The sequence below is a fragment of the Athene noctua genome, chromosome 11 (assembly GCF_965140245.1).
Source record: "Athene noctua chromosome 11, bAthNoc1.hap1.1, whole genome shotgun sequence".
In the NCBI taxonomy this organism is placed as follows: Eukaryota; Metazoa; Chordata; class Aves; order Strigiformes; family Strigidae; genus Athene; species Athene noctua.
Window position 1 is genome coordinate 9,411,437 of NC_134047.1, and position 21,995 is coordinate 9,433,431.

General features: G+C 48.0%; 2 protein-coding genes across 4 annotated transcripts; one reads left to right on the forward strand and one right to left on the reverse strand.

The window, feature by feature from the left end:
- Positions 1-464: 464 nt before the first annotated feature.
- VBP1 (VHL binding protein 1) lies at positions 465-10,893 on the forward strand. Its single transcript, XM_074915381.1, has 6 exons — positions 465-588; positions 4,998-5,122; positions 6,190-6,256; positions 6,711-6,809; positions 8,560-8,698; positions 9,679-10,893. Exons 1-6 carry the CDS (start codon positions 496-498, stop codon positions 9,747-9,749), a joined length of 594 nt encoding a protein of 197 aa, XP_074771482.1. The 5' UTR covers positions 465-495; the 3' UTR covers positions 9,750-10,893.
- A 1,134-nt stretch (positions 10,894-12,027) lies between these two features.
- RAB39B (RAB39B, member RAS oncogene family) lies at positions 12,028-20,455 on the reverse strand. 3 transcript variants are annotated; one of them, XR_012634340.1, is made up of 3 exons: positions 20,170-20,455; positions 14,124-15,862; positions 12,028-13,274 (listed from the first exon to the last, which is right to left on the reverse strand). XR_012634340.1 is itself a non-coding variant. In XM_074914986.1 (3 exons), exons 1-3 carry the CDS (start codon positions 20,382-20,384, stop codon positions 13,159-13,161), a joined length of 552 nt encoding a protein of 183 aa, XP_074771087.1. In that variant the 5' UTR covers positions 20,385-20,455; the 3' UTR covers positions 12,028-13,158. The 3 variants fall into 3 exon arrangements, 2 of the variants coding, with proteins under 2 accessions (XP_074771087.1, XP_074771086.1); XM_074914986.1 differs by having other exon boundaries at positions 15,642-15,862; XM_074914985.1 differs by having other exon boundaries at positions 12,028-15,862.
- Between the last annotated feature and the right edge of the window lie 1,540 nt (positions 20,456-21,995).

The window sequence follows — 21,995 nt, forward strand, 5'->3', positions numbered from 1 at the left end:
TGAACTATTTAATAGCTCATTCTTGCTGTGCCCTTGCCAGCTCTCTGCTTCCTATTGCTCATAAAGCCGGAGGCAGCAGCCCTGGGCTCCGGAGCTGAGGGGCCGGGCCGCCCTCTTCGGCCCCGGTGTGTCGACTGCGGGGGCCTGACCCCGTCCCTCCTCCTGCTGCAGGGTGGTAGAGGTTTAAACATGAACACAGGGCGACTTCAGTTCTGGCCCTTTGGACGCCTCTATCGTAAATGAGGAGTTCAGAGGTCTCCGCCTTCCCGCGGCGCGGCCCGCAGCGCTCCGGCCCGCTGGGCGCGGCGAGGGCCGGGCGCCGCCCCAGACCCCAGTGGGCGGTGCCTTGGGCGGCCGCCGTCCCGCCTAGCGCCCGCGCGCACGGCGTCCCGCAGAGCCGGCAGCCAATAGATGGAGTCGCGCTCGGCGCTGGCGTGATGACGTAGAACGCCGCCGTCCCGGCGAAGGCCGCGCACGCACCGTCGGTTCCCCAAGATGGCGGCGGCCACCAGCAGTGAGACGGGGTGCGGCGAGGTGGCGGCGGGCGAGAAGCGCGGGCCCCTCGGCATCCCCGAGGCGGTCTTCGTGGTGAGCGGCGGCTCCGCCGGCCGGGCTGCTCCGCGCCCCGGCGTGGGGGTGGGGGGGTAATGGGGAGAGCTGCGCTTCAGCAGCCGGGCCCGTCCCCTGTGAGGCGGCACCTGCGGCGGGGCCGCGGCCTGGCGGGCGGGCGGCGCCTGAAGGAGCGCGGACGGCGGGGAAGGCGGCGGGGCTGCCCCTCACGGCCCGCCCCGCTGGGCTGTGGGGGCTGAGCGGGATCTGCCGGCCCGGCCCCGCCAAGGCGGGCGAGCTGCGGCGCCCTCCCGTCCGCTCCCCCGGGCCGCCCGCGCCCAGCGCCACGGGTTTGTCCCGCGGACCCGGCCCGCCCTGCCCTGCCCTGCCCTGCCCGTGGCCGGCCTGAGACAGCCCCGTACCGCAGCAGTTCTCTTCCCTCAGCAGGGTGCTGTGCCCCGGGAGTGGGGGGTGCTTTAGTCCTGAGGACTTGCATGGGGTGACTTGCTTTGTTTAGATTCTGTTTTGGCGTGGTTAAGTATTAATACGCTCTACAGAAAACTCAGAGCCCCGTTTGAAAGCATTACTATCTTATTTCACTGGCTAACTCACACGCCAATGATGAGCGTGTTATGAATGAACTCTCCTGTCGTGCATACCAAGCCTTGGTTCCTTAGGACGGCTCCTCCTGCGCGGAGCAGTGTTGTCACTTCTGTTTCATCTCAGATAATGCCGGACCGCGCACCTGGCACCTCTCCCTGCATCTTCCTCTCATAATATGTTCTTGACTATTGACCAGAATCGCTCTGCAGAAGCAACTGCAGTGTCTAGATAGGTTTCCTGACTTCTCAAAAAACAGCAAATGTATATCTTTTGGAAAGCAGGCTGAACTTGTTTATCTAACTTTAAAAAGTGATTTACCAAGCATTTAATAATTCTGTTGACTGTTTGAAAAGAAGAATTCATCGACTTACGCAGTGACATAATGTCAAAATTATGCGATGTTCACTTCTTGCTATAAGCTAGGTCTTGGTGTGCTGTCTTGATGGCTGTTTTATTTTGTTTGATCAATAAGTATTGATCAGACTGGCTATACCTGGCTGCCTTGGTGTCATCTTGAAACGTCAGATGTGTGCCCTGAACACTTTCTTTATCATGCTGCTTTAGTACTGAGATTTTCTTGGACTTTGAGAATCTGTATTTCTCAGATCTGTCTCGATATCTTCGCCAGAGAAGTTTGGACTGATCACGTACGACTGCTCTTATAGAAATAAATTGATTTGACTTACAAGTACTACACCTAGAAATATATTACCTGTGTGTTTTGCTAGGGCACAGGTCTTCAACAAACGGGTGCAGGACAACTTGCTTTCAGTGCATCCAGATCCTACTTTTTCTTTAAGGTTCTTTAACAGTTACTGGGGTCTGGCAAATCTTACTGGGATGTAAAGCCATTGCTGCCTGTGGCTAACTTCCTTCCATCCCCTTATGGGAGACTAATGTAGATGCAAGTGAAAGGAAAGGGTCATGGCTTCAGCTGCACTCCGAGACCTTGATCATCATGACAGAGGAGAACTTGTGGTCTGTGCTGCAGTGGAGGTGGGGAACAGGAGAAAACCAGCCTCAGCAAACACTTTGAGGGTGTCTGTCACATCCCTCATTTTTGTGCTGGTAGCTGTTGATGCAGTTCACGTTTGGTTCCATGCTTGTCCCTCTTGATACTTGTGTCTGAAGCATCTCACGTGCTGTACCATGCAACCTGGGAGAGTTCTGGGCCTTGTGGTTTAGTTCTCTCCCTCTGTTCTTCATAACTTTGTGTCTGGATCTAAAACCTGTTGACGTTTCCTAATTCTTAGTTTTGAGAGGTGCTTTATTCAAATACAGAAGTGTCTGCAGAAAAGATCCCGAGTGATGATCTTCGAGTACTTGGATACAGATGTTAAGATAGGCTTTTTAATTCAAAATAAGAATATGCTAAGAAGTTTTTAATGTTATTTCACTCCACAAAGTGAAAATACTAGTGTCTGTAGGATGGTTTTTATTACAGGTTTTTTCTTCAAGAAAATAGGTTTCTGTTTTAAAAGCATTATGTACTCATGATGATAAAGACTTCCTTATCAGTTACTTGATACTTGCCCCCCCACGTGCTACGTGGGCAGTCTTATTGGGAATCTTGTCTTCAGAGATGTTTTCTTTAAGTGTCTTGATTCAGTAAAGGCTCTTCAACAGTTTGTGGCAGATACCTTTTCTTAGGCATCGATCTGTGAATTCTTGTGCCTCTCCAGATTTCAAGGGACATTAAGCACTAACTTAAGTTTTTACTGGAGTTTAAAAAATACTCCAGATAGAATTTTCAACTGTTTTCTTTTGCACTGTTGTCCAGATGTTTCCAAATAAAATGCCTTCCTTATTCTGCCTTCTTTAGCATGCCTTTGAGTGGGAGGACACTGAAAATGTGTATCTTCTGTCATGTTCTCTGTGTATGTCCATCGGTGATAATAGCTCTCTGGAGAAGCAGAGTGAGTTCCTGCAGCTCTTTATTTGGGTCATCACTCAAAAGATAAACATAAGGCCACATGGGAATGTGCTATCCCGCTCTATTTCAGGACTTTTACGGTGTTTGTGTAGCTTGGCTTGAAGTTTGCAAAGACTGTGTTACCTTTATGGTATACAACAGTGGTGTTTTGCCAGTGAATTTTCTTCCTAAAAAGACAGAGATGAGTTTTGGCAGAACCTGTACAGTAATTCTGCTGCTGAGATGCTGCGTGACACACCATGAAACAGGGATCCTAATAGCATTGACACCCAGCTCTGCTACAAAGCTGTTCTGTTCAAGGTCAAAGAAATGATCATGTCTCAGCCTTGCAGTTGGGCAAGATGGGCCAAAAGCCCAACCAGCGGGACTTGGAAGTTGCTGTTGGAAAACCTGGGTGGTGAATCTGAGCTCGCCTTGGACTGGGGCATTATGTGGTGGGAGGAGATCACCAGTATACAGGGAGCCTGGATTCACTTCTCAGCATCTTCCTTTCAGGGGACTTGGGTTCTGTCTTCCCTGTCTGTACAAACAGGCATTAACTGAGGCAGAGGTGAGGGGTGAATTGTTGCCCACCTACTTTTTTTTTCTGTCTTGGGTGATTTACGTGAGCAGAATAGCTTCCACAAGAGGGAGTTTTATTTCCAAACATCCCTCAGGCCTCACTTCTGCAACACTTGCCTGAATCTAATCCTTGGTTTTTTTGGTTAAAGCTTCTCTACAGGCTTCATCAGGAGGCAGGAATGCTTCTCGTTCTGTTGGTGAGGTACCTTAAGGCATTCTTCAGGCAGTTAGTCTGAAATGTGGTCTCCTGAGTCCCGTTGTACCACCTAGATCGTGCTGCCTGCTGAAGTCTGTTGTGGAGTTCATATTTCTACTGCAGATTTCCTTAATGATGAGCAAGATGGGTGACTTCTTACCTAGGTTCGGTAATTTCATAGTAAGCTTCTTCAGGCAAGAGAGCCTAGGAGTCATAATGAGGGGAACCAGCTGTATGTCTCGTGTTACTTTAGTCGTCTTCTGATGTGAAACTAATGGAATGGAAACACGTAGTTAAAAAGGAGAAGCTGAAGAGGCCTATGGTAGGTTTCCATCAGATTTTACAGAATTACTGCGGTGGATGAGTGTAATCATCTTGAATTTTACATAGGTAAATGTTGTCAAGGTCAGAAACGTGTGGTTGATCTCTGGCCCAAGATGCCTTTTGGGAGGTGGAGAACACTGCCGGCAGGCAGATGATCTGCTTCCTGGGAGTCTGAAGGAGGCACTTGCAGAGGTCAGCATCCTTGCCTGCTCAGGCCTGTCTTCTCTGGCTGCTTTTCCAGTTGACCATAGCTCTGGCTGGGATTTAGAGGTTTCCATGGCTTCCTGCTGACTATAGAAGGAGCTTTTGAAGACAAGCTGTTTACTACCATAACGCCTGCCTGAGCACATACTACAGTCTTCCCCCCTTTGCCTCTTTCTCTGCCACAACATGCTTGATCAGGCCGTGATTATTTTCCTTCACCAGTCTTACCCTAAATAGTTCCTAATCTGATTAGCCACAGAGAAGCATTATCCCTGCTTTGCAGATAGGAAACCAAGAGTTTAGCCGGGGTCTGAGGGTATCCATCCCTGTTAGATGTCACTGGACATCAGCCAGGACTGAAAGCACCACTAATGAGGTACTAGTAAATACAGTTATGAAACAATCCTTACTCCTATTCTGTAGTTCTCTACCAAATAAAGGGAGGAGGGAGAAGTGAGAAGGTGGCTGAGAAAGCAAGCTAAATGATTTTGTACTTCACTCCAGAAAAAAATGTTTGTTTACATATAAAAACCCTTCTATACTTAGCTGCAGTAAGATGATAGCATGACTGTATCTAGATTTCTGTAAAACTCTTCTAACATTGAGGGTTTCTTTCTCCCCTTAAAGGAAGATGTAGATTCTTTTATGAAACAGCCTGGAAATGAGACAGCAGATGTAGTTCTTAAGAAGTTGGATGAGCAGTATCAGAAGTATAAATTTTTGGAACTTAATCTTGCTCAAAAGAAAAGGAGGTAAGTCATAATTTTTGCAGAATTGGAAAATGTTTAGCATAGTTCTGTATTTTTAAAAAAATAAGTCTATTTTTTTAATATCCCAAGAGGTAAAATGTTGATGTTAGGAGAGCTAATGTTTGCAGTACTTTTAGGAAAGCCCAGATTTTTTTCTTTCGTCTTCCTGAGAATTACATGCAAAAGAATTTACAGTATTGCTGAATTGGTCATTAGCCTTTAAGGCCAGACAGTATTTCTGTAGTCTCTTAATTTTGTCAGCCTAGTGTAAATAAGAATACGTTTTGTCAAGTGAGTACTGTATCAAGCCTGTAACTTTTGGTTTAGTGATCTCATCTCTTTTCAGTAGCTTCAGTCTTGATCTGAAGCTAGGCAAGAAGCAAATTTTTAAAAGCTAAAATCAAAGCTTCAAGTAATATTTTCTTTCAATTAAACTTCTTTCATGGACAAATAGCCCTCATAATTTCCACCTGGAGGCCTGCTTTGGCAGTCCCTGCAGCCTGAGCCTGGTGGTCGCAGAGGAGGGCAGCCTGGGAGGCCGGTGGGGATCCCAGCATCTGCTAGGCTGCTGCAAGGACTGTCAAGGAGGGGGATGCCCTGAACTCTGGAGAGAGCTTGCATTTTAACAGTGCCCAGTCTTGTAGCTTGAAACTGTTTGCTAGAATAGTTTGTGGTCCTCAGAAGAAACACACTTGTTTTGTTTTACCTACAGTGGTTTTTATCTGTGTTTCTGCTGAGGTTTCCCTCTCCTCCAGGGAGATCAGAAATATGCAGAAACACACCATTTTAGTAAACAGGTAGCTGTTACAGTTAATACATGTTCGTTCTGGTTTGAAAGCTGTGTGTATTGCTCTGCTTCTGAAAACCAGTGATGAAGAGGCAGGTGCAACTGTAGCTGAGATAGATGCCTTTACGTGCTGTATCTTCCAAATCTGCATTTGTAAGCCTGGAAAGCTGTTAGAATTTCAAGTTTTAAAATGGAGGTTGGATTGTATAATAAAACTGATCACTTGTTTAGGAAACTTTGTGTCTCTGTAAAATAATAAATTATGACTGTTGTTAATTCACAGGCTAAAAAGTCAGATTCCTGAAATTAAACAGACATTAGAAATTTTAAAACACATGCAGAAGAAAAAGGTAAACTATTTTGAATATCTAATGAGTATGAGAAAAGCTAACTACCTTTCCACCCTAACAGAACACATTGCAAGAAATGTTTTGGAGAGCACACTTAATATGCCTTTATAAATAACAGAATTGTTTTTAAAGGTATGTAGTACTTTTTGAAAGCTAGTTCACAAAACGTTAATGTTTGTAATGCAAACTTCACTTTTAATAGTGTATAGATTGCACTAAGCTTTGACTTCATCTCTATTCTTTATAGAGATTTCTGTATTGTTTTAAATATATCTTTTTAAAATGCTTTATTCTTGGAGCTTTAATATTGAAGTAAAATCACATAGAGTTCCACCCAAGTTAATGCTGTATCAATGGCAAAAAAGCAGAAAAGTGTGCTCTTTACTGTAAGTTTTGTCTTTGACATAAGTTTCCAGTGAAAATAGCAATTTTAAGTTTTATCATTTGTCTTAAGGATTCCACAAATCCAATGGAAACCAGATTTTTATTGGCAGATAATCTCTACTGCAAAGCTTCAGTTCCTCCTACAGATAAAGTTTGTTTGTGGTTGGGGGTAAGTAAAATGGAACTTTCTCTGAAACTGTTTAAATAACTTATAACAGGCTTATAAAAGACAGTGTTTGTTGCTGTCTCATCTGTACTTCTAGTGGCTGTGAGCATAATTCTCTTCATGTGTTCATAGTGGAGCTGTGTCCTGTCAGCAGGGCAAAACCTAGCAAGACAATTTCAATGTGTTAGTAAAGATTTCCTGTTCAATTTTATTTGAGCTGACCAGTAAAACTTCGGAGAATTGTAGTTTTGGAGGATTGCTCTTTCCAAAAAGCATATTCATGAATGTTTTCCTTACCCTTCTATCACTTTGTGGTTCAAATTACCACCCAGGATTGCCTGGGATGGGAATGTGCCTAAAATAAGTTTGGCAAGTAGCTTCCCATCTTCTCTACATTTGTAATTAGCACCTTGCTTTCCCTTTTCATGCATGTTTTTAGGGAATTACGGGATTTCTGTTGCAAATACCTGCCAGCATTTAGAGTGGAATTTATGCTAAAGACTGATGGAATCAGAACTCACAACACAGATTTCTAAGTACTTAAGTGAAATCAGGTTGGGATATTTTGTATTCAGAGGCTTCCTTATATGTGGACATAACCTGCTACTGTTTAGTCTGAGACTTTTAAATACTGGATGTTCCCAAATTCCTGCGTTGACTGCCAAACAAAAACGGCTTGGTTAGTTCAGAGACATGGTTGACACGTGCAGCATCCGGACTGATGGGGCAGTTACTCCCAACCTCTCCTGCTTCTTTTCTACCATAAAAAGAGATTTGTCTGATACCTGTTGCTTTTAAGAGACTGTCTTCAGAATTCACAAACCGACTTTCATGGAGCATCCCAGGTTTATTTTGTAACAATATGAGAGGAAATTCATCCTATTGATGGTTCATACAGAAAAACTATAATGAAATGCCACAAGCAGTTTATTATATTTAGGTGTTCTTGGCCTTCTGCCTCTCCTCCTTGTTGCTTATAGTCTGCGTGTTGGGTTATGCATATTGCTATTATTGGGGAAACTATGTCTTCTAGTTATTTTAAAAGAAGAATGGCTTATCTAACTCTTGCAGCTCTGTGTAGCATCCCAGGGGGGATCTATGTCTAGTTCGTGCCTCTGCTCAGTGCACAGTTCTTGAATGGGACAAAGCTTTGCTGTGCATCTTCACTTGATACTGCTCTTTTATCTCTTCATGTGGTAGCTTCTTACTGAAATAAAGATTTGTACATTAAAAATTGCCACAGTATAGGATTGGACATTTATACATGTTGTATCTTTAAATACCTGTAATACTTCTTGTTGATGATGGGTGCCATTAGGCTGTTTGTCAGTGTTCCACACAGAAATCCTAAGGTTAAGCTTGAATGCAACAAAAACTGTTTCTGGAGTTGTGTGGTACTTGAAAGGTGCTGCTAAGAAAAAAGAAGTCTCTTGCTTTTCAGATATGGTGAAGATGAGATACTGATATCTGAAAGGCTGAACGCAATCCACAGGGAGAGAAATCCCTTGTTGCTTAGCTATAGGAAGTGAACTTTTTTTTTCAGTCACTAGAGGGATTTATTCCTCAGTTACTGAAGTGGTGGAGGCCTCAGATGGATTCTGACATTGCTCTTCCCGAATCTTGTTATCTTGGCCTGCCAGGACAGCCCTTTGTTAATGTGGCAAGTTACAAACATCAACCTGAAATAAACTTGCTGTAGCTTATTGCTTGCAATGCAGGAGTAAAAGCTTTGATCAATCTTTCTTTTTTTTAGGCCAATGTGATGCTTGAATATGATATTGATGAAGCTCAGGCTTTGTTAGAGAAGAATTTGTCAACAGCCACAAGAAACCTTGATCTTCTAGAGGAAGACCTGGATTTTCTTAGAGATCAGTTCACCACTACAGAAGTCAGTATCCTTTTATTTTATTGGGGGGGGCAGAGGTGTATGTGAAAGCTAACATACAGGTAATCACCAAATTTCCGGATGTGTTTTCATCTTTAGACTGAGTGCCCTTAAAATTCTGGAGCACTCGGGGAACTTAACCTTCTCTAGCAGTGAGGCGGGATGCTGTTTCCTGTGCTGAGCTGGGGGCTGGTGTGTTGGATGTAGCCAAGCTCGTGTTTGTGATGGGGTCCCCGTGAACCCTGCGGCGGTGGCTGCAGCCCTGCGCTGGGCGCGAGCGGGAAGCGTGGATCGTGCTGGGGGTGATGGCCAGGTGGCCATTGCAGAGCAAAGCCACTATTCCTTCCTCTCTAGAGCGTATGAATGTTGTTCTTCGGGCTGTTGCTACTCATACCTCATTCAGCTGCCATCGCAACGTTCTCCAAGAACGGAAGCCCTGCTGCAGCAAGCTTGGTGCTAGCTTAGGCATTGCTTAACTGGTTTTTTTAATTTCTTTATACTATCATGAACCACTGCCAGGCTGTGTGGGTTTTTTAATACTTTCTACTTAAAAACTATCTTAATGATGAGGGTAGCTGTCAACTGAAGTATTAGGTCTAGTAAACAAAGGCACAACTTCCTGTTTTTTCAAGTTAATACTTAGGCTGTCTTAGTGCTGCAGTAGGTTGTGGGTGCCTGAGGTAGGCAAATACAGCCAATATGGGCAGGTTGACTGAAATCAGGAAAGAGTTAGCTGTTAAAGTAAAACTAAAAGTCTGTTTCTCTGTAATATTTTTGGAGGTTTTAAATCAAATGGTATAAATGCTGCAGTTATTAACAGTTATTAGTATTCCTGAGCATTAAGGCTTTGCACCAAGTCAGCTTTCATTAAATGGTTTCTATACTGACTGTTACAATTAAGTGTAGTCAACTATATAACCCGCTTTTTGCCTTTTTTTTTTTTCTTTTCTGAATGCATGAACTATTTCCTTAATTCCACACCCTCAGATATGGCTAGAGTTTATAATTGGGATGTAAAGAGAAGAAACAAGCAAGACCCTTCCAAAAACAAAGCATAGTTTTGCCAATTTTAAATGTCGTTTCAATTTCCAAATATTTTTTATTTAAACACCCCCAGAGTTCATTCTTAAGGGACTGAGTTACTTTAAGCATTTCAGTAAATGGTAAAATATATGAAAACTAATGGTGAGCACCATTTTATTTATTTGTAAACTCAAAATTTGGTTTCATGCATGCTTCATGAAATTAATTATTTGAAAAGGCACCACACAGTCCAGCAAAGGACAGAGTATTTTGACCAGACCGGTCTGTCACAAATAAATTTCTACCTGAAAGCTTGTCTGAAAAGTTGAGGGGCACGTATGAAATGGAGTCTGACATTTTATCAGGTTAAGGTAATGCAGGGGTTTACTTTTTCATCTCTGTGTACAGCTGATGAAGTTAAGTCGACTGGGGCTGGGAAGACACACAGCTGTAATGTTCTAGGAAACAAAATATACAGTGAGGGCTTGGATTTTGTTTCGGTCAGTTAATTGGCAGCATCAACCTGTACGCATTCCGGGATACCCCCTTTGGATGAATTGTTTTTAATAGTTATTGGTTAGTTAACTGCCTGTTACTGAACTCTCAGCACTTTACACACAACAGTTTGTGACTTGTCTTCAGAGAGGAGTGGTAAACGGAGGAAACAGCACAAGCTATGTCGAGACTGCAGGTGATCTCACCCCGTTCTTTTTCATACATGTGCACACATTGCTCATTTTTGCAAATGCGTTGAACAAGGACACCAAAATGCTGATAGCCTGTAAACAAGAACCCCCCTATTTACGATCCCTTAGACAAGATGTCCAGTTCAGATGTCTTAACACTCTCAGCCCCCCAGGTGGTGAAACCTGTATTAGATAAGGATGGGTTACTGAAGCATGACTTCTGGTGTTAACAGCTGGAGTATTTTTTTGGTTCTTATGAAGCCTTGCAAGATTGTTGCCTTTTACCTCTGCAGTTCCTTTCTAAAATGAAGTGCTCAGCGGTGATGTCAGTGGCTAATATTCACATTCTGTGATTGAGAATACAGGTTTCACTGCAAAATAAATGCAAATGTTAACTTGTTTGATCTTCATGTAAGAAACAATATACCTGTAAATTTTTTGTACTTTTATTTCATGATATTAAAATAGTAAAACTAAACAGTTGTGGCAAACACCTGTTTTTGTGCATCTTTCTTTGTGGGAGAAAGCCAGGAATCTGATGTGTGGTCTTTTATAGTGTTTCCCTCCCTTAACTGGGGGCAGGGGGGTGAAAAAATCCAATTGAAGCAGCAGATGTGAGAAGTGTAGCTGCTGAATACTGGCTTGAATGAAATGGGGAGTGTGAGTCAGCACATCTGAATTTGTGCATACAAGCACCTGCTGGGACAGCGCTGTGGCCGGTGAAAAACGGGGATGGTCACAGGTAAGCACCCAGGCTTGGCTTGTCCCTGCCTTCCCTGCAGGGCGACACCCTTTGGTCTTTGGCTGTAGCGGAGAAACGTTGAGCCCCAACGTACAATTTGAGTAAGGGGTATCTATCTGCCCGCTGCTCCACGAGGCTTGAGCGTGGGGCTCGGGCCGCTTCTCTCCTGTTTCGAAGAGCATCAGCAATGACAGGAGAGGCAGCTGCAAACACAGGGCCTGGGTTCTCTGGCCATTTTCTCTTCCATTTGGATTAACGAGATCCCCACAGGCTAAAGCGTGAGCCCCCCTCCCTCGGGCTGGTCCGAAGGCAGCGACTGCCTGCCTTTGTTGCGCACAATGAAACGGCGAGTTAAGCATTTCTGCACGAGCAAAATACGTACTGTGTGCAACTGGCAGTGACCTCATGCGGGTGCGGCGGGGGGGCCGCGTTAGAGCTGGCACCGCGCAGGAGGCTGCAGGCTGGGGGGGATGGGAGATGGCCAGGGCCATCATAACTCATGTTTTGGGTGGGGTTTTGTTTGTTTGATAGGAAGTAAATACAAACCAACCAACTTACAGACAAGGACTCGCGCTTCCCGGTGCCCGATCCTGGTCCAGCGTTGCTGCGGCTGTTGCTGTGAAGCCTTTTGCTACCTGGAGTAAGGACGGGAGGTTGGTCCGCAGGGGCTGGCTCAGCTCCTGCGCCGGCTGCCGAGAGGCCTCCGGCAGGGCTGAGGCTGGTTTTGGCTGCTGCTGCAGGGAGCAGGGGCTGTGTTTGGGGGTGGTTTGGTTTGGTTTAGAAGGGCCAGTGTTTCTGGAGTTTTACTGTTTTTTCTCTGCGAGAAAAAAACTGGTTCTGAAGATGTAAGCAGGGCCTTTGGAGAAAAGTGTACAGTGGATGCTGTTGCAAAGAGTGCCTGTTTATTGTTGAGCCAGTCCATGTTAGACTTCCAGTTACGGCTGCGGTACAGAAGTGGTACAGGTAGTAGACAGCTTACTGATAAAGAACGGGGAGGGGGAAAGAAAAAAAAGCCACCAAAGTTTCTTTACAAGTTTTGGATTTCACATTATCACATAGTAACCATTCTGCTAAATACAAGCATATTTTCAGTCACATACAGACAGCTAAATACAGCATTATTTTCACATTTCGTTACAGAGCATAACAGAAAGCGAGGAAAGTGTATAGTATGCTTTTATTCTGGAGGGTCTGAGCAATTTCAATCTAACATGCAGATTGTTTTTAACATGTGGAAGAGACCACAGTTAGCTTTTTCTTTTTTTTTTTTTTTTTCTTCTTTTTGTCCTAGAGTAAAAGAGCTCCTGACCTTTATCCTGTGAAAGGTATCACCTTCTGATTTCTCTAAGTCCCTCTTGCACTAGAAGTCAAAGCATTAAAACCAGTTGTTAGAAAAGAATTCTTAGCATATCCTATAAGTTCATCTTAGAAAAAACATTCCAAATTTTGTACAGATGAATCTACATTTCCTATATTTTAATAAGCTGTCTAGAAAATGCAAGGAATTAGAAAAAGATGTAGATAATGGTTTCTCTATCATTTAATATAACCATTTATTACCTCTAAGTAGTTAAGAGTGTGTACACTTCCTCCTGTACTGTTCCTCTTTAGAATTATGACACTTGCATTTTTAAATTGAAAATTGACTATGAAGGCCTGAATGCACTTACTGATTGAGGCTTTCTGGAAGTTCTCTCAGGGAGCAGTAAAGGGGAATGCCCAAAACCCGTTAAGTACAATATTGGTTGTGTTGTGAAAAGTGATCTTTCCCCTGCTGTCCAGGTTTCTGCACAGAGAATTACAGAATCTTAGTGCTGCTCGAAGGCCGTTTGAGCCAGCTTCTGCCTGCTGCTGGAGTAGCGCTCCCGCCCTGCTGCCCCAGCTCTGCAGCCCAAGACATGCCTCCTGGCCAGCCCCACCCTGGCAGCCCAAGGTGTCTGCCTGGCGAACTTTCCATTCAGAGAAGGAAGAACCTGACCCTTTCGTACTTGTTTGTCCTTGCCTTTGAGAATGTGTCTAACAGACCTGGTCCGAGCAAACCTCCCGCTCTCCACTGGCGTCAGCCCACGAGAGCCCATGGCAGCCAAGCTCCTGTGGCGCTCGCTGCATCAATCTTCTCCAGCTTTGCTTACCTAGAAAGAGATTTTGTAAAGGGATTTTTTTTTTTTTTTAATATCTTCAGGGTACTCAACTTGACCACAACTGAATCTGCCTGGAATTCCCTGGGCTTTAGGACAAGTTTCCTGGTACGTTTACAGCCTACTCAGGAGCGATGGGGGGTTGGCAGCGACAAGCTTACTGGAAGGTGCTAGGCCCCTGCCGCCCTCCCTTCCGCTGATTTGCTCCCAGTGCCCCCCCCCAGCAGGCACGAGCACTGCTGGCCCCCTGCAGGGCTCAGGAACTGATGCTGTTCCTAGAACAATGAAGATAAAAATGTTACTCATTTCTAGGGTTTTGGTTGTTGGGTTTGTTGGTTGTTTTTCTTTTCACAGCTTTAACATAGAAACCACGGGGGGTTTTTTTCCTCATGGAGACCTGCCCGTGTGCTGCAAACCGTGAGAACATGTTCAAAGGGGAAAACAGTCTGAACTCGACAGCAATCAAGAAGACCCACACTTTTATAGATGGGGTAGCTTAAAAAGCTCTAAGAAGTATTTTATTCTTCTCTACTTAGAGGCCTAAAATCATACGCTAGATGCGTCCTGTGTTTTTTAACTAATCCCTCCCTCCTGCCCATTAGCAGTTTGGTGTATAAAGCTTGCAAACTTGAGTAAAAAAGAAGTCACTATAGTTTTGTTTGTTTGCTTTTAATAGGCTGAACTTCCCTAGTTTGCTACAGGAGCACCATTACCCTGCTGCACTTCAAAAGCTTAAGTTAAAACTTAGCAGAAGCAAAGCTCCTAAGTGGTGAATGGCATTCCCAGAAAACATCCACCAATACAGAGCTTTTGGAACATGGCTGCCACCCCGTGATGACCAACCTGAGATGGATCTTCTTTTGTCAAATTAAAACATGGAGGAAAACAAATTTTATTCTTGAGCTTGTCTTGTGGCTTTCCTTTCCACCCGCTCAGACACTTCTGTTGTGTGCTCCTCCTTCCCAGTGCTAGCTCTCCACAGATGCCAAAGAAAGAAAAATGACACTTTAACAGCAGAGAGTACTGATGGAAGCTGTTGCTTTCCATGCTATTTAACTTCTTTAAAAGCAAATCTCACCTTTTAGGATGTCTGATGCACCTGAGTTAAGCTTTTCAAGTTTGTTTTTTTTTATTATTATTTTGTTGGTTTGTTGGGGTTTTTAAATTTTTTTTATTTTCCCCTCCTTCCCATTCGTCCTTGTGACCTGGCTGGTAAGACACCCAGAAGGTCAGCACAGTGCTGTTTGTTAGCAAGACAGAAATGTTGGTGTGTCCCACCTGGCTGCAACACCCCAGCCTTAAGATATAACATATGAGGACATGGTTCTCTCTTTATGCTCTTGATCACAATTCTGTTGGAAAGCCCTGAACTCAGGGTACTTTCAAGGTACTCACCTAGGCAGTAAATGCGTAAAAATGCATTGAATAATTACTGGAACAGGAGTTGCCACTTAGAAGCCCAGTACAGCACAGCAAGAAAAGCACTACTGGGGGGGGGGGTCGGTGGGAATTTAAATTTTAATTACCAAACAAATAACTACTGTTTTCCTCTTTAAATCCCACAGAATAATCTTTGCTATTGAATTAGGTTCAAGAACATCAGAAAGAAAATTCGGGAGTGTGCATACCATGTCAGTAAACTTTTCCTGTGGAGCTGGCCTCATGAGGAAACAGTATCTGTGCTGCCTTGACACCTTCCTTGTAATAAACAGCTGGCACAAACAAAGATGTCCTCTTTCTTTCTCTCTATCTGCCCATTTGTCATACTACTAAAGTATCCGTACTGTGGCTTCACTACCCAGCATGGAGCTATGGATTTACTTAAAAGAGGACATGTACAGTACCCTGGTGTGTGCCAGCCCATTCAGCTCTTTTTATATACTCTCTCCTGTCTCGTGCAACCCTTCATTTCTGCTGCCTGGCTCCTCACAACATCTACACGCACCCTCACTCACTCTCCTTTAGGTTTGTAGCCCCCAGTTCTGAAAGGTTATTTGGAACAGAACATTTCTTTCCGGGGTCTGTTCTGGTGTCCAAAACAACGTGGGAGGCTGTTCACAACGGGAGTGTTGCTCTCCCTTCTGTCACACTGAGTTCACTTAGTAAAGTACGTTTGGTTAGTAGAGTTCATCACCACTCGCCTCACTAGAAGAGCTCAGCACAAGCATCGCCTATCTGATTTCACCACTTCTTCTGAAGAGTGCACTACGTTTGGGACAAACCCGCTCTTTACCCCTTCCCATCCCTCCTGGATTGAAATTTCCCCCCTTTTAACAAGCTCGTATATATCTCGAGTCAGATCAGTGAAGGCCTTCTCCACATTAATGGCATCCCGAGCTGAGGTCTCAATGTACTTCATACCATATGCAGCAGCCAGTTTCTCAGCCTCGTGCCTGGTGACTTGCCGCTGTGTGTCAAGGTCACACTTGTGACCTACCAAAACAAAGACGATCTGGTACGGCTGGACGTGCACCTTGGTCTCCTCTAGCCACTCGTGGACGTTCTGGAAGGACCTGCGGTTTGTAATGTCAAAGAGGAGGAGTCCGCCAACCGAGTTCCTGTAGTACGCTCTGGTGATGGACCTGGAAATGAATGAGCCACAACAAAAGGTGTAAGTTACAGCTGTTTGGGAAGAAGGGCAGAGTGAGTTTCAGGTGAGGGTTTGTTTCTTTGTTTGTGTCTTCTGATTTATTTTTTTTTTCCTTAAGCCAAATGTAGCCCTTCTGAACCTACAGCTTTGTTTAAGAAAGCAGCATCACCACCACCCTGTCTACCCTGCAGACCACAGGGCAGGGAAGGCCATTCAGGCAATGTCTTACCACTTCCAGCTTGTGATCTGTAGAGCTTGTCATTCAAGAAGACAACTAACTGACCTTGGCTTAAAGATTTCACCCTTGGGTAACTGCCCCACTGATTTATTACCGCTCTGTAACAAATCCCACCCCACGATTTTCGGTCTCTATTTTCTATCAGGGATTTCTGTATGCCCTTTGCTGTTAGTCTAAAGAGTCCCGTCCCCCCGCCACGGAAGTTCTCTGCATACCTTGTCTAACCCATTGGTTTAGATGCACTGTAACAAATTAAAGGACTCTTTTGAAACTAAACACTTACTGTGACAAATATATAAAAGGAGGAGGCTACGGGTTCAGAAGGCAAACCAATGGGTTGTAGCTCCCTTCCATGTACCCAGGGCCTTGGCACAGGGACACCCACTGACCCCCTACACTTTCTACACTACACCACTGGTCAAACCGATGTTACAGCCAACACGCTGGCAGGAGCAAACAGTCTGACCTCCCGAGTAACAGCAAAATGCTACAACGGCTTCCTAGGGGAATCTGCATTACTGTTGGTCTTGTCCCTGCCAAATACTGACAGCATTAAACAGTAACCAAGAAGACCCCCAAACCGCAGGCTGAGAAATGGAGCACATCTTCCACAACTCTTCCAAGCAAGGGCAGACTTCAGTGCTGCCAGAAGCAGCACATGAAATCAGCTAACACAGGGCGATGGAGCGAAGCCGAGACCGTGAGGCTGAGCAGAGCTACAGTTCAATGGCTACTGCATATGGAAAAACCAAGAAGCTGTAAAACTGTGGTGGTTCTGCAAAGTCACGGATTCATTCTAAATCCAGAAGCAATGATCGATTTCAGTCCCTGGAGGAATTCACACTCAGGCCTGAACCTTTCTTGCTGGGAAAATGTAAGCACTGCTGCATTTTTACCTTGGGACAAGGTACTTTTTGGACATGCAAACTTTCTTAGGGGTTATTTGGTCCTGCAGCATGTGGACCTAGAAAAACTGCCCCAAGAAAGGGTGAACTGGAGTTTTCAAGAATTGCTTTATCAACAGACATGCACTGACGAGTGAAAATCCAGAGCCAAAACTGAAAAAAAGCCAGAAGAGAGGAAAATAAGATAGTTGGCTGCATTTGGATAATTTCTCCTCTCCCAATTATCTGGCTGAGGGTCAACAGTAGCTCTGCACATTTGGCACTGAGGGAACTAGATCTGCCTTTTGCTATCTAGTCAGCTGCAAACAGATATTGGTGCTTTGAATTCACCCCCACACAGGCATTTCTGCTTCTGCCTTGTGTTCCATGCCATCAACCCTGCCCCCTCCTTGCCAACATCAACAACGCCTCAGGTATTTCTGAAAGACATGACAGGATCTAAACTGAATGCTGCTTTGAGAAAAAACTAGGTGAAGGTCTCAGTGCCTTTTTTCAAAGCCTCTTTCACAGGCTGTTTTCCCTACCGACCCACAGAAAGCAAACTACACCGCCTTCATGCTGCACATCACTCCCCAATTCCCTTCCAGAACTCCTACCTTCCCTTCTCCCGCCATGCTCCTACATGCTCATGCAGAGCAGCCACAGGGATTTGCACCTATTTTGGCCAAGTTTTAACATAAAGGTATTGTGCCTGTGGGGACTCTGCCCCACTCTATACCTGTGGTAGGGACTCTTGTACCCGGGGTCTGTGCCTGTTTGTTCCAGCCTTTCCCTCTCAGCAGACGGAGAGCTGCTGGCTGGAAGCAAACAGCTCTGCTGTAGGTGGTGGTACTCAGTTCCAGGGAGTGAGGGCTCCACATGCTTTTGCTTTTGTTAGCATTACACAACATCACGTTTCAGACAAGGAAATCACAGTATCTGAGCAACCAGAGATGGGCAAGACCTGCTGAATCCAGGAGGAATTGGACCCTGCTCCTCTACAGCTCCAAAGCAGCCTCAACGCTGCCCCACGTAGCATGTTTTGGTGCCTAAGCTGGCACAATAGAACGGCACATGCTTAACTGTAATTTAAGCCTCGACTGCACAGAAATTGCTTCTCATTTATGAAGAGTGAAAGAGCTCACAACGGGGATCAAGAAGAGCAGAAACGTGGTGTCTTCAGAATAACTACAGTGGTTTCTTCCTTGCAGGGCAGCTGTTAAAGCTATGCAAAGCAGACTGGAAATGCTCAAATCAGAGAACTCTGACAAAGTGGAGCTCATTCTTAGAAATGTCCTTCTCAAGAAATTCCCTGTGCTGTGACAAAAAAGTTCAAGGGTGCTGGACAGCACCTGCACCATTGTGCTTCTTGCTTAAGCCCACAAGTCCAAGGGGCTTCAGCTTATTCCAGTAATAACTACACCTTGTCTTTTGCCAAGAAAAACAGCTTGCAGGAGAAGCCCAAGAACTGCTGTCTTTATGGGGCGAAATTTGTCACAGGGCTAATGACAATCTGAAAGGGATAAATGCAAAACAGACTTTTAGCCTGTTTTCTTCATACTTCAGAGCACACTACAAAAGCACCTGGGTTTGCTCATTTCCCTCTAGCTTTTCACATTGGGAATTTAACTCTGCACTTTAGCAAGGGCATTTCAAAGCTGCATGATGTGTTTTTTCATGTCACTCGCTGTTCCTGCCCCTTGCACTCTTCCTGCCTCTGAAATGCCGCTGCCCATCGCAGCAGTGCAGCCTGCCCTTGCGCTGAAGGTCGCCTGCTCATCATGCTGACAACCCGAGCGCCGGGCCGGGTCAACTGCCAGCACTAAGGGTAAGCAGCCTCCAGGGCCCCAAACTTCCGAATGTGTGAAAGAAAGGAAATTGAAGCCATCTGACAGCTTTTGCTCTTCACAGCAAAGGCTGAAGCAGGGGACGGCACCCAGGCGTGCTTTCTACAGACCTCAGCCCGAGATCCAAAGCTGGAAGCTGATGCAACTGCAAGCTAAAGCACCTCCTCTCAGCAGAATAAAGCACCAGCTCCTCACGCCGAAAGGCTGCAAGGTAGCAGAAGAAAAACCTGTCAGTGGATAAGGACCGACTACTGCACATCCTGGGCCAGATGCCAGCGCCACAGATGCGAAGGAAGGTGGCAAGAGGGGTGGGGGTAGGGGAGGTTTCAGCTATTGAATGAAACCAAACCATTCCTCAGGCGAGTCATTACAGCACAGAAGTAGAAGCTACGTGAAGCTGCGCAGAGATGCGGAGCAAGAAAAGTGCTCCCGGAGGGAGCAGGAAGAAAGAGTGGATGAGGGTTAAAGATGCATGGAAAATAGAAGCAAACGGGAGGCAGGGACTTGAGGGGTACACTCGCAGCCCTTCCACATAAGCCCTGTCCGAACAGCATGTGTCCTGTGACACCACCAGCTCCCTGTTTAGCTGGGGCCGAGCCTGCTCAAACTGCGCCTGCTGTTTGTACCATACAATACAGCGCTGTAGGGAACTCGGCATGGTCCCACACACCACCTTTATTCTTCCTCCTCGAGGCTCCGTTACTATGGCTTAACCTCTCAAACGGCCTGTGCCCGTGCAGCGCCCAGCACGGCCCTCCCCGGAGCGCACCTGTGACCCCTGCGAGCCACCACCAAGGGTTAGTCCCGGCCTTTCTCTGTCCCAGGGACAGCTGAGCTCTGCTGTCGCTGCAGAGAATCAAACCACATATTCCATGGCGGTTAGCGAGCCTAAACGTGCGTTCAGCTATGAAACATCCTGGTTACTGCCTCTCTGCACCAACGGGGAGCAGGCGCGTTCCCTGCCGAGCTGCATCCTCGGATGCCGCGCAGGGCTGGGAAACACCCCCAGACCCCAGCGCTGCCTTGGGGCTCCGTCCCCCTCCACGGCGGCTGCTCCACATCCCACCCTACCCTACGCACCCCCACCCGCGGCCGTTCGGGGCTGGACACAAGCCCCGGGTACACGACGCGGGACGCTGACCCGGCGCGTTTTGGGCACAGCGCTGGGGGGGGGGGGAGTGGTTGGGGGGCAAAAGGTGCGATTCGACCCTTCTTTGTGTCATCCGCCAAGCGCCTCAGCCGCGGTGCGGGCCCCGGCACACGAGCGGGGGGAAGCCGGCCCCAGCCCCGCAGCTCCCGGCCCGCCCGGCCCCGCCGCCGCAGGTCTCACCGGAACCGCTCCTGCCCGGCCGTGTCCCAGATCTGCAGCTTGATCCTCTTGCCCGGCTCGATCTCCACCAGCCTGGAGAAGAAATCCACGCCCACCGTGGGGTCGGAGATCTGGGCGAAGCGCCCCTCGGTGAAGCGGCGGATGAGGCAGGACTTGCCCACGGTGGAGTCGCCGATGACGATCAGGCGGAACTGGTAGAGCCAGATGGCCTCCATGCTGCCGCCGCCCGCCTCAGCGCCCGCCCGCCGCCGCGCCGCCCATGCCCGGCCCGCGGGCCCGGGGGCGGCCGCCGCCGCCGCGCCGCTCGCCCGCAGGGGGGCGCCGGCCGGGAGGCGCCGCGCCGCCGGGCCGGGAGCGCGGCGCCCCGGGGGGCCGGCGGCGGCCCCGGGCCTGGCCCCCGCCGGCGGGGCGCGGGCGGGCCGGCCCCGCTGTGTGCGCCGCGGCCGCGCCGCTCAGGCGGGCCCCATGGCGGCCGGCGCAGGCCCCCGCCCGGCACCCCGCCGCCCCGTCACCGCCGGCGCATCCCCGCCCAGCGGCCGCCTCCCCTCCCCTCCCCTCCGCGCCCGGCCCCCGCCGCCCAGGCGCTGCGCGGACCGCGGGTCCGGGCGGGCGCCGGCGCCCGGCCGAGGGTCGCTCCCCGCGCCCCCTCTCCGCGGCGGCCGTTCCCTGCGGCTGCGGCTGCGCCGCCCCCCGCCGGTGCCGGTGCCGGAGCCGGAGCCGGGCTGCGGGATGGAGGCGCGGCCGAGCGCGGGGCGCGCCGTGATGCAATGGCGGCCGCGCTCTACCGCACTGCCGGGAGGAGCCGCCACCCCCGAAACGCCGCCGCTGCGGGAGCCGGGCGGGGGCGGGGCGGGGCGGGACCGTGCGGGGCGGCGGGGCGGCCGGGGGGAGCCCGGGGCCGAGGGGATCCCCGGGGACCGCGGGGAGCCGGGCGCCGAGGGGGACACGGCGCAGGGGGAGCCGTGCTGAGCCCAGGGCCGAGGGGGAGCAGGGGGCCAGGCAGACCCCAAAGCTAAGGGGGCGCAGGCCAAGGCGAGCCTCGGCTCTTGCCCAAGGCGAGAAGGGTTGAGCTGGGCCTGCAACACCTTCCCAAGTTTGGGAGAGGTTCAGGCTCCTCAGCACCGCACCGGAGTCCAACGGGGGCAGCCCAAGGAGCGCCCCTGCGCCGCCGCCCTGGGCGCTGGGTCACCTGCACCCCGCGGGCCGTGTCCGGGGGGCGCTGGGATAGCGAGGGGTCTCGCTGACAGCTGCGCGAAGCCCTGCGTGCCCACACACACACGTATTTATATTTGTGTGTGTGTGTGTGTAGAGCATGTGTGTACAGTCTCCAAAATGAACAGTTACAGACATTAAATACCCAGCAACTTAAATACCACAAATCTTAACAAATCCATTTTCCCTCACTCTGCTCGAGCGGGTTCTCACCTCCGCAGGGTGAAGCACAGCGTTCAGGAGCCTGGGCAGCAGCGAAACAAGTGCCTGGGATTGTAGGTCCCAGTTTTGACCAGGCCAGACCAGGGCAGTCCCAGCCTGGGGCTGTCCCAAGGGCCGTGCTCTGCACCCCCACAGCGGCACACGGCCCCCCGGGTACGGCTGAGCCCCACGCCAGCTTGTGCAGCACTTGCCAGAGCAGAGTCTTCATCTCTGGAAGGGAAAATGAGTGTGTATATTACTAAAAACAGTGACTAAACTGTGTGTATTAAGTCAAACATTTAAAAAAAAAAAAAAAAAGACGACTATTATGCTTTTTTTAAAAAAGAATTTGTGAAAGCCCTGGTGGCTTTTTTCTTAAATAAAGATGGTTTCATTAAGAGCTCCTCCTGCAT